The 12556-nt window shown below is 36.7% G+C and overlaps 2 protein-coding genes across 8 annotated transcripts; both read right to left on the bottom strand.

The window, feature by feature from the left end:
* Window positions 1–141: 141 nt before the first annotated feature.
* Window positions 142–3722, bottom strand: LOC103323975 (uncharacterized). 7 transcript variants are annotated; one of them, XM_089046977.1, is made up of 8 exons: window positions 3125–3711; window positions 2939–3027; window positions 2424–2532; window positions 2192–2289; window positions 1486–1589; window positions 1318–1382; window positions 799–853; window positions 142–322 (listed from the first exon to the last, which is right to left on the bottom strand). In XM_089046977.1, exons 2-8 carry the CDS (start codon window positions 3004–3006, stop codon window positions 297–299), a joined length of 525 nt encoding a protein of 174 aa, XP_088903103.1. In that variant the 5' UTR covers window positions 3007–3027; window positions 3125–3711; the 3' UTR covers window positions 142–296. The 7 variants fall into 7 exon arrangements, with proteins under 7 accessions (XP_088903103.1, XP_088903104.1, XP_088903102.1 ...); XM_089046978.1 differs by having other exon boundaries at window positions 142–409; window positions 3125–3709; XM_089046976.1 differs by having other exon boundaries at window positions 142–853; window positions 1486–1583; window positions 3125–3712.
* A 702-nt stretch (window positions 3723–4424) lies between these two features.
* On the bottom strand, window positions 4425–12091 carry LOC103323976 (Leucine-rich repeat protein kinase family protein). Its single transcript, XM_008226005.3, has 11 exons — window positions 11953–12091; window positions 11247–11831; window positions 10051–10315; window positions 9282–9450; window positions 7942–9122; window positions 7655–7836; window positions 7010–7154; window positions 6398–6625; window positions 5958–6308; window positions 5473–5574; window positions 4425–4995 (listed from the first exon to the last, which is right to left on the bottom strand). Exons 2-11 carry the CDS (start codon window positions 11768–11770, stop codon window positions 4756–4758), a joined length of 3387 nt encoding a protein of 1128 aa, XP_008224227.2. The 5' UTR covers window positions 11771–11831; window positions 11953–12091; the 3' UTR covers window positions 4425–4755.
* Between the last annotated feature and the right edge of the window lie 465 nt (window positions 12092–12556).

Genomic DNA, 12556 nt, shown 5'->3' with positions numbered 1-12556 from the left:
GTATTTTGCAAATGATCCTATTGGCGGCTATGGAGCTAAACTTTTAATTTAATTAACTTGAAAATGGATAGCAGATTGAAAATGCTTGTATGTATACGTAGAAATAAGTACCACAAATCTCATACAAAACGCCAGTCAATCTCACTCCGCAAAGAGATAATTACCAAACCAAAATTATCATTACAATTCTGCATTCAGCCAAAATTCCTAAAGTTTGTGTTTACAACAAATCGTCCCCAAATTTTAACAAGCAACTCTGAAATTCTTAAGACGCAAATCTAATGTCTCCTTTCCCTTTACCAATCTTCTTCGGCAACAGAGTCTAATAAATGTTTCACAAAACACCGCCATTAGCAATAGTAACAGTCCCCAAAAGCTTGCTCAACTCCTCATTGTTACGCACAGCTAGCTGAATATGCCATAGAACAATTCGATTCTTCTTGTTATCTCTTTTTAAAGTAGTTTCTTTTTGTTTTTAGCTAAATTGGCTAGAGTGGAACTTTTCGCATAAAATGTATCCCAACTTACATTTTGGGTTTTGTGGTTTGGTACATTTTCTGTTTCCGTCCCGTCATTTCAATTTTAGCAATTTTATTCATGTAATTTTGCTTAGTTAGCACTCAAGACTTATAAATCTAACATTATTAAGAAAAAAAAAAGTACGTTTTGAGAAAAAGGGAAAGAGGAACAAGCAAACGGGTGACTATTCATTTTCTAACATTAAGTCTCCAAACCACAGTCCTAACGTGGACAAGAACATGAAGAAACTATAAAGAATTGGAGGGAGAGGTGTCGAACCTATTGCAAGAGATACTGGATGAACACTGTAATTCCCTGCAATATCAATGTATTCCTGTGAATGGAAATAAAAGCAGATTAGTAAATCAGTATTCGATAAATACAACATGCAGTAAAGAGATCAAATGCTGGAACTAGAGATAATATTCAAAATAATTTTCCTTTTAGAACAAGGAGTACTGCAGACATTCATGAACTGCTATGGCACAGATGCAGAAACACATGCTTGTATATACCCACACATCCAACCCAAGCGTGCATGCATACACTTAATTAAAAGTTTATATTGCCTTTTAAAAAAATATTAATAACCACTGGGCATCATACCAATAAGACGTAAACATGACATTGAAACAAAACCAGTGAAAAGGTATGACTATCATTTTCTCACCCAGAGGCCAGATTTTTATCAAAGTTTTCAAAAGGCATTTGTGCTAACTTGAATTCAAAGTTCTAATAAACCTTAGATTCAGTAATCTTTCAATTGGCCTAACAAAGTGAACAGAAGAATATCCGTACCATGGCTGCTGCTCTTATGATGTGATCGGACAGGTTGTATCTGGGTTCCCCTTCCAAATATTTCCCTGCAAAGAGAAACATGACAGCCCAATTGAAACAAAATCACCACATAAGAGTGCAGAAAGTTCCTACATATCAAAAGATGAGATGAACAATTTTAAAATTGACCTCTAAAAAGATTCAACCGAGCATCTGCAGGACGCCCATCAGGCAAAAAATACTTCCCAGAGAGTATACCCATTGCAAGGGGGCTGTAGGCTAATAAACTGATCCTAAAACATTCAATAGCCCAACAGAAAATTATTAGTATTACATGAAGTGGCTGCAACTCATTTATAAATAATATAATTAAATCGATCATTTTACCACTCAAAATAACTGACTCAGAAACTCACATGAATAAGGTTTATTCAATGGCTTACCCATGTTTGAAAGCCATTCAAAATGAAAACCCAAAATGCATGTTGAGATAAGAAGCCCTCCCCAAAAGTGACTCTCATGTTCTCTATTGGAATTTTAATTCCACTTACTCATTTTATATTATTCAAGCTACTAATTAGCAAGAATATTCAATTGAATTTCTTCAAGAACTGTTCAGGACAGGATAGGAAAAGTAACATAACTTCAACTTCATCAAGAAATTGGCATGCACAAATCAAGCAAGCTTTCCCTATCATTTCATACCGGATGAAATAATTAACTGTTCAGCTATTCACTTTTTCTGAAAACCAATACTTTAATACCTCTCATGATGACAGCATTCAGCCAACCCAGAATCAAAAGTTTGACAGAGCAAGTGCATTAGTCCAAAAATCAGCAACAACAATACAGTAAGCATTTAACTGAGAGTGCAATGATCAAATAGACAACCTACCCAGAGACAATCTTTGGATGGCGAGTGCTCCTTTCAGCTACCTGAACAAACTTCATCACCCCATATGGTGTTTCGTTACTGAGACCAACATATTTACTCTACAAAACAAAAATTTCCTTTCAATTCACATGGGAATTTTATGCTCTTAAAACATTGCAAAATAAAGGAAAAAGTCACCAAACTAAATGACTTATCAAAGAAAGGGGAAGAAAGGCAACAGTATGAAACTAACCTTACCAGAATAAACAGCTCTTCCAAGAGCATCAAGTTGTTCGTCTATAGGAATCGAACAGAACTGTCGGGTTGGATCATACTCAATTTCTCCAAACATGGGAACATAGCTACAAAAACAGTCATTAATCATTTCAAGTCTTACTAACAGGGATTGTGTTTATGTAGGCACAAAGTGGGAAAAGCAAGACAAGCCTGGGTGAAGGCAAGCAAATTATGGAGTTGTAAACATATATAGTTGGGGAAAAAATAATGTGAAAGCAATGAAATTTAAATTTACATCAAGCATACACCCATTGTCAAATTCATGTCAATCTGCAAATTTAGAGTAATGTGAAAGCAAAATCCCAAAACACTAAAAGGAAGGATCAGGCCAGTGAATCTGATAAAGATCAATGTAATGTGTCTGCAATCGCCTTAAGCTGCATTTAAGCATTACATAACTCATCACTCAGCACAGCATAACACGAAGCGTTTAAACAGAAGCAAAATTACAAACTATTTGCTTGAGCAAACCTGCCGTCAATGGCCTCGGTGATATTCTTAGCATTCAAACACTTGGGGCCATCTCGTATCCAAGTCATCTGCCCAGACGGTCCCGTAACCTGTAATATCAGAACAAATTTTCACACATGAGAAGTGAAAAGCAAGCTGGCACACCATTATTAGCATGAACTGATACTCTCAGAGCTACTTTACAACCTTGGTTGGTGGCCAAAACGACGCTCCTCGCTCCTCCCCTGAGTCTGGGCTCGCTGAACCACTGGATACATTTCTGCAGAGATGCCGGCCTGAAAGGCTTGGTCGAGGCCGGAAATGTGTTTTGCTCGCCGAAAGTCATCGTCCCAGCGAATAATGAATTTATATTTGAGGATGAGAGGGAGGGCCAAAGAATCAGACTCAGAGTCGGTAAGATTGGGGGCGAGGTTGAAGAGAGGCACCGCCATTGCTTCGCCTGAGGAGCTCTTTGAGTTTATCAACTGTGAGTGGAACGGGAAGGAGAAAAATCGAAGTGCTATATCGGCGGAAGTTTCGTGGATTTTCAGGGGTTGGATTTTTTTTTTTTTTTTTTGGTCTGAATAATACTTCATTAAAAGCCAGAGAAGGCTCCAGCAGCACCAAACAGGAAGTTGCAAGAAGAAGCATACAAGGAAGGGGAGAACCCCAGAGCAATACAAACAAATCACAGGGAGGCCAAAGATACCTCCCAGGAGATAGAAACTGGGTCTTTTTATTATTATTATATATATATAATTTTTTTTTCCCTGGATTTAAAGGAAACTTAGGCTTGGAGGCCTAGCCTTTCATTTCAAGTATTTTTCTTTGTATGCTTTATATCAATTATGGTACTGTATAATGTATATATCCTTTTGTTTTGCATAAGTTTGGAAATAATTATAAAAGAAAGAAAGAAACGCCTAAGTTCCAATTACTCCTCTAGGAGCTAGACCTATTTTCGAACATTGCTTCCACCACATAATTGATACAAAATATTTGTTTGCTAAAAACACCTGCAAATAAAATTATTTTTTACATTCACAACTATTTCCTCTGATAATTAATACAAATATTTGTTTACCTATTAATTTTGGCCAAGAAAAACTATTTTTCATTAGTACACTTTTTTATCTTGCTTTCTTTTCCATTTCCAAAATTAAAAGTGGATTTGGAACTTTTGTAATAACAAAATAAGGGATAAGAGGGCAACTAATTATTGTTTAGTTTACAATTTAATTTTAGAAAATCCATCAAATCATTTTGGTCACATTGAATTAGATCCTCAATCCTCTATAATTTTGATTTAGAAACCTAAAAAAAATTCATTTTACTTTTCACTTTCTAGGTATGACATCCGCTTATATGAAGGGGTAAAATAAGATACTCGACTCCATATATCTTTATATTTTCAATTTGATTTCTCAACCGAAGGCAAACGAATAACAGGACTTTACACAGAAAATAATTTAAAACTGGGGCTTTAAAATAAATTACCCAACAAAGATAATATTAAACCCTTATTCTATGATTTTGATAATTATAAGTTTTTGCGTACATGTATATAACCAAATTCCAAATCTGCATAATCAGAATTTGGAGAGCTATTTATGATTTACCTGGCCAACTTAAGAGTCTCAAAATAATACATGGATAACGAAGCGTCAAAAACTACCACCAATAAAAATTACAAATCTCCAATTAGATTACAGACCTTACAGGAGACATAATAATACAACATAGCTGCCTAGCCTGACACAGCAAAAATACATCATTGGGGCTACAAAATTTGGAGTTCTCTATAGAATATTATTGCCTAAAAGTTCAATCTAGTATTTCTAAGTTCTTGATTTTGGAGGAGAGCTGCTGTGTTTGAGTAACAATTCGTAAAGGTTGTCAGCTGTCGGACGATTCTGTGGATTCTCCTCAGTACACTGGTAGAACAAGTCAACAAGAAACCTCAGTGTGTCTAAGTCGGCCTCTGTTCCGTTAAGCTCTGCACCAGCTTGAGTCATTATTGGCTCGTCCAATGACCGAAATGCCTCCAACTCCTCTGTCAACTTTGGCCGTTTTCCCATCTGTATGCAACAAACAATAAGCAGAATTACTTCAGAGATAAGGAAATGTTCAACCTTAAAATCTCATTAGAATATAAACAAATGTAACCTAAAACAATTAGCTAACACAATCTAGATGCACGATTGAAGGCTGTATATCAATTTATCAACCATCATCCGAAGGAAAAGTACTCTAGCAACCCCTTACAAGGGCTCTACTGCAGCAACCTTAGGGTCCTAATGCCAAACAAACTCATGGAGCTATGGAATAAACAAATAAGGATTAAGATATTCCCTTTCTCACTTCACTGACTAAAAGATTCCAACTTCAGTTTCAACAATTACTGAAAGTATGGACCCCTCAAAACCAGTCCCTCTATTTAGTCATATTTTCATATTTCACATTCTCTAACAAACCATACAAAAGTCTTCATAACAGAGAGAGAGAGAGAGAGAGAGAGAGAGAGAGAGAGAGAGAGAGAGAGAGAAGATTAGTACCGTCAGAAGTTCATTAATCTCCATTTCAGATACTCCCGCATAAGGAATTTGCAAAGTCAACATTTCCAACAGCAGGCACCCAAAGGACCAGATATCAACTTCCTGTAACAATAAAGGAATAAAACTTAAACTATGCAAAAAAAGCAAAGTTGTACTGATTTAATATAGAAGAAAGCGACAATATTGAGGTTGGAACACTTGGAACCATCTAGAACTTCAACACACATGTATGTTTTAGGTATATAGATTTCTAGCAGTGCAATTTGTGGTTTTCCTAAATTTAAAATTGAGTTATGGTGTACAAGGTAATGTGGTAGCATTCTTCACATGCGGCAAATGCTATATATCTGAAATGGCAATTCATGGACTTTATCACTCGTGCAACAAAAGTCAATTTGAAAACCAAAATATAGTGTATCTTGTAAGCAGACCAAGTATTTTTCATTAATTTAAGCACAAAAATCCTTGGCATGTAAAAGACGTACCAGTCCATAAATATTTCGTTTATGCATTGCTCGCAAAACCTCTGGGGCCATCCATCGAGGTGTTCCAACACAAACATCCGCTTGATGTGTTCCTATATGGGCGATACAGCATGTATGCAAGTAAGACCGAAGAGGAACTGCTCTATCAAAATCACAGAGCTTCACAACAGATGTTCCATCAGCTCTCTTCTTATCCAAATCAACCAAAATATTTTCACTTTTTATGTCACGATGAATTATGTGCTTTGAATGCAACTCCACTAGTGCACATGCGACATCTTTAGCTATGCACAAAGCTAACTCTGCCGGGACATGCTTCTCACCAGCTTTTGAAAGCTTTTGTATAAAACTCTGTCACATGATGGAGATGAAAAGATTTAAAACAAAATATAAAAACGCTAAGCAAAAGAAAACCTGATAATTTAACCGGTAAAATTCACCTGTAAGGAACCGTCCTTTATGTCCTCCATCCAAATTATTGATTGCAATATCCGATGCTCATGACTACCATCTACAGAAGGAGCCCACTTGGATGATATCTGATGTCCATACATTTCTACTATGCATGGGTGTTTCAGAGCACCTAAAATTCTTATTTCTCCTAAGCAACTGTAGTCAAAGTTCCTAATTTCATCCGTTAAAGCCCCACATACCTCTAAAGTACGCATCTGCAACATCCATCAGCAGAACCAAATGGTTAATATTCAATGGTCAAAGAAACATTGGACTGGAAAAAAATACAAAAAAAACAAAAAACAAACCAAACCTAACCAGGCATATTAAGACAACCTAACCAGAAACTACAACCACCACCAAACTAAAAGCTTAGAAGAAGAGTTAGTTAACATAAAACTTTCAAATGACTCACAACATAACTGTACAAGTTTAAAAAAAGAGAGCCAGATTTAGAATCATTATCATGACTACAAACAAGCCTAGGAATTATTAGACGCTCTATCAAATAACTTCCCGCATAACCACCAACTACATAAGGCCACAAAATTGCTCCAATTTTTTTGAGCTTGTCACAACTAATTAAACAGCATACACACCTTTCCTGCTGCCTCATTTGATCCATATTTGAGCCGGATGAGCTTAGTAACAGATTTTTTTGGAGTTTCACCACAAGAGGACACAGAAGGGTAGGAAGTAGGACCAATTGGAGGAGAAACTTTGGTCCTACTGAGAGGAATATACCTGCCACAAAAAATATAGATAAATACACAAAACCTCAGTAACAAATATCCTTCAAGACATAAACATGCTATGCCTTATTTTTGGTAAACATAAAAATTTGTTTTCAAAAACTGCACCATGGGTTTACCAGCCAAGCAGACAATATGCGTACAACAGTTCAAAACCCACGACAAAAAACAAGACCCAAAAGGAATTTGAAGGAGGGAGGGTCCTTGAAAAAAAAAAAAAAAAAAGCACAAGATACAGTCTGAATGAAGAAAAAAATTTCAGAATCAGAAGCAGTAGAGTTGAAATGCAACATAGCAATACAAGGTTCTCCACTCAGAAGGAGCTAGATTCTGAGCATAGACAAGTTGATAATCAAACCAGAAGTGAAATTAATCAGTTCGGCATTGCAATACAGTAACCCATAACATGAATAAGAATTTCACCAGATGCAGAGCATCTTCAACAATGAAGAGATTTACCAAGACTGGTTCATACATACAAGAGATACTGACCTGCAATAATATTCTGGATTTGTCTCCTCTCTTATATCAAGCGGACGACATGCATCAACTACCATCCGAATCTCTGAGGACCCTCTTTTGATTAATATAATATTCCACGCATGTGGCATGAAATCCAAGTAACCCCTAACAAGCTCACAACGTACTCGAGGCTTCAATCGATCACATAGATACTACAAAAATTAAGCTTCATCAGATTACAACAAATTAAAAGACAATGCAAATAACAGACATCAGTACAAACAGATATTAAATAATAAATTTAGCACAAGAATCACCTTGAATAGCAATGCTCTATGCCTACACACACCAAACTGCAAGGTTCCAATGGGAATTATGATGGACTTTCGTCGTGCTTTAAGAGAACGGAGAGATTTCTCACAAAGATCAGAAAACCCAATATCTTCAACAATCTTCGCAATTGGTTTAGTAGACAAACTAATAGAGTCCATGTTTCCTGTTGGGCAAGTGCAAACAAAGGGCTTCCTGTAGTCTGAAAGAGGATTAGCTTTACGTGCCCATTCAACAAGAGCACCCCTATCAGTTCCCCCAAAGTGATCTGATACAAAAAGAGCAAGAAATGACGCAATCTGTAGCTCATCAGCTTGATTTCCATCTGAATATAAACGATACACCGATTCTTGGGCAGAACATAAAATTGAATCCAACTCTGCATCCCATTCCTTGTCCACAAGAAGAACTTCGCGTGAGTCAAGATGGAAATTTTGCTCATAAACCTCTAGCGGCATAAATGGCCTGTCACGTCCTGCATCATAAAAGCCTTCTGAAAGATCGTCCTCAGTACTGCAAAATGAAAGTTCACTATACTTGCGAGATAAATTTGAACTATCAGCAGCCCTAGATCTTGGATACTTGAGCTGTCTCGGATTATCATGATGCCCATCAAAGGGCCTCTTGTGGTGAGCTGTGCTTTTTGATATTTCAGACGATGTACCTTCATCTTGCTTAGCAGAAACCTCTTGACCGGGGATCGACGATGCATCAAACTCACAGAAATCCTTTTCATCACTTTTATCTATTGTGTTAGAGTCAATGCTGACAGATGAGCAATTTCCTACATCAAGCTCCTTCTTCAAACTCACTTTACGGCATACAACATCTTCATGGACATTTTCACTTTGAACTTCCCTAGAGAGTGAATCTTTATCACCATCATCATTATCCAGATTGATAACATCTGATGCCCCTTCAGGATAAGATTCAGAAGAAGGACGATCTGTGTTGCCTGGTTTACATTCTCCATCTTCCTTCAACTGTAACAAATTGGAAGGATCCATACCTCTCCACTTCCTGCTGTTGTTCAGGCGCTCTTGACGAGCTCTCTGCTGCAAATGATACCCTTGCTTCCGCCATCTACCTGACTTCCGAGCTGCACAACACCGACTGTTTGACGGATGCCCATGCCCAATAATTAGGCTTGTTGAACTATGACGAGAGCCTGTCACAACATTAACAATATGAGGCAAATCACAATATAATATATGTGTGTGTATATATATATATATATATATATATAGAGAGAGAGAGAGAGAGAGAGAGAGTTGATTACATAAAACTGAAGATTAAATAAAGTATAGATGTAACTCTACAGCCTTACCTCTACGAGAAAGACTTTCATCATTCTTCTGAATGGGGGTTTCATAAACATCCATTTCAACAGAGGAACTGCTACAATCATCATCATCATCGAGTGTGTCCTTTCCATTCCCTTCCAAATTGCAGCATATCCATGAAGGTATTTGAAAATGCATGAGAAGCTTGTTGTACTGAACCACAGAAGATCATGCAACAAACCATTTAGGTTTTCATATCAGATATCGTTCAAAAAAGAATAAACTGAATAATGATAATTCCAAAAGAAATCAAGAATATACATAATACAACTCAAAAGATAAAAGAAACAGAAAAAATAATAATAATCCATTAATAAATACAACACATATTTCCAACATGCGAGATGAAAATAAACCAAGAAAAGAATGAGATCAAGGAGTCCACCATGATTTTACAAATGCACATACACACTGTTTCCAAAGAAATGAAATGAATTCAAAAGGTAGTTGCACCATGGTTGCAAGAAACATGATAGCCTACCATTTGTCCAAAGATAGCTCCTTTGCTAGTTTATGTAACAGGTTCAGGTGGTTGGGCACCCAAAAAAAATAACAAAGCCACCCAGAAGAGAGCAGCAAAGCAACAGAATATGATTTTCAGCAAGTTAAAGAGAATAAGTTTGGGAAATAAATCACATCTCAATTCAATGAATTAAACATTGAAATGTGATTAATGTGAATTATATAAGAATATAAAACCTGAAAAAGAATACTTGACTATGATACTCCTTGTTTGTGGTTGTATGTACTTACCTGAAGATTTAAATTCTGGAGGTTGTGCATCAAGTCAAGCTCAAGAAACCCTAGTGATGTCAACCTATTATTTGACAGGTCCAAGATCTCCAACCTTTGCAGAGAGGACAAAGTCGAAGGTAACTCCACCAATTTATTGTTAGCAACTTTTAATGATATCAAGGCATTTAAATTACTAATTTCAGCTGGCAAACTCTTCATCTTGTTGAATGAAAGATCTAGATATTCCAAATTGTATAAGCAGCCAATTTCTGGAGGGAGGTATCTGCGGGAAACACACCATCAAATGGATCAAGTTAAAGGTAACTATTTTTTACATTATACAAAAATGAAGAAACCAATAGCCATGATGTAATGGAGGGCCATTCGGCTAAATATACAAACATTGCTAACCCAAATTAATGGTTATATCATAATAAAAACAAGAATTTCACTCAATAGCTAACCACATAGAGATAATTAACAACAGCATTATCGATCACTAAATTGCAGACCACCATTAATTGAAATAACATATTTCAAATAATACACAATTACCTTTGACACGTTTCATGTTTCTTTTCCTCAAGATCCATAAAATATATCATAAAAGCAACAAATGTTCTTAAAGATTTCATGTTCCCAGTATAGTAAACTTGCATGGCAGCGCCTAGTGCATCAACATTCTTTCCCCAATTTTAAGGTCTCAATTTAACATCCCGTAAGTAATGATTTCTCTTCTTTCTGTTACTTTATGAGTGTTTGTTAGCAGTTGTGTATCGTAGAGTTCATGGAAACTGAATTGTATGACCATAAGCATACATATATTAAGACAAACACAGACATTTCAGAATGTTAGACCATCACTCACACAAAAAAGTTCATTAAGAAAATTTTAAATTATCTCTTAAGAAAAACTCAAAAAACATCTAGGCATAAACACTAATGCAATCATTAAGTCATCCTACTCCCTCATCAAGCCTAACTTGTAATGATCCTTGAAGCTCAAGCTTCACTGATTTAGAACCTATTCTAGCTCACTAACCAGCCTAGATGCACAATGCTTAAACCATTTAGGAGCTCAACTTCAAGTGGGCTAATTTTGGAATACTAAATATGTAAGCTTTTAGGGGCAAATATCACGGTAGGTACAATCTCACTACTTATGCAGTCTATATCACTAAACAAATACTTGAAAGTAAAGCATTCCAATGAACCTGATAAAGAAGTGGCAAACAGAGAGCTTGGTGAGACACTTGAGCCCAGCAATCTCACTCAATATCTGCAACGCGGAAGGCCTCGGTGGCACTTTGGAAAGCTCAAGCTCTTTCAAGCCTTCCAATTTATTAAATGGCAACCCACCAAACTCCGGCGACGGTATCCTCACTTGCAAGCGTTCCAAGCCCACCAAGCTCCCGAACTCCGACGAACCCAAAGGTGGGATCAAATTAATCTCATTCCCAAAAAACTTCAATGTCCTCAACCGCTTGAGCGCCCCAATAGACTTGGGCAATAAATTAAACACGTTTTTGTACAAATACAAAGCCGCAGCGTCGTCAAAATTCTCCCTGATCGAAAAGTCCAAGCTTTTCCCGGAGATGTCGAGAACTGCCGACTCGTCCTCAGCAGTGGCAGCATCATCTCCATCTTGCACAGTCGAATTGGAGACTTCTGGTTCTCCACGCTCCTTGAGGTTTTCGAGGGCTTCGGGGGCAGCTTCGTCAGAATCTGGGACTTGCATTGAAAATCAGAGCTGTAATTTCAAAATAATCCGAATTTTTGAACTGCCCCGGATGACAGATCTGTTTGGGATGAGAGAAAATATAGGATTAATGGGCATTGGAGGAAAGAATGACGGAAAATAATAAGAGAGCGAGGGAAGGAAGAAAGAAAATCGAAAGAGGAGCGGGGAAGAAGACTGACCGCTCCTTTGTGAATAATTAGAGAGAGAAAACCAAAAAAACCCTAGAGAGCCGAGAATTTAGTACATTACAGTGTAGTTTCCCCGAAGCGAAGTACAACGAGTCACGCACTATTATATATATAAATTCCTGATTTGAGCACCCGCGCCACCGCGACTTTTCTAAGCAAACAAGTTTTGCAGGATCCTGGTTTAAATATGAATTTGTTACTTTTTAATGTTTTGAGGTGTCAAAAATCAACGCACCGCATTGGATATTTCTTTTTTAATAAATTTTTTTGTACCGTTGAAGTGAGGAGTGCGCTGAGCAATTTGGAAAGTACTTGGCAAATTCTAAGCCAACAAATAAGAAATTACTTGGCACTTATGTTTTGCTTGAATTTTTGTTTTGATTCATGAGTTTGACCAAATTTATTTCTTCTGCATTATCAAGTTAACCATTTTGATCTTTAATGTGTGAACTTTTGCATGTTACTTTGATTTTTAATGTGTGAACTTTTGAATGTGACGTGTGTGCACATTTATGTTAAAATTAAATGCAAATGACTAAAATATCTGACATAGTAAAATTCAAGGACATCAATTGAAATCGCAAGGATCATATTG

Source organism: Prunus mume, linkage group LG2 (assembly GCF_029339155.1).
Source record: "Prunus mume cultivar Tortuosa linkage group LG2, ASM2933915v1, whole genome shotgun sequence".
NCBI classification, from domain to species: Eukaryota; Viridiplantae; Streptophyta; class Magnoliopsida; order Rosales; family Rosaceae; genus Prunus; species Prunus mume.
Note: the sequence above shows the minus strand (reverse complement) of the source record. Positions and strands in the feature narration are given on the sequence as shown.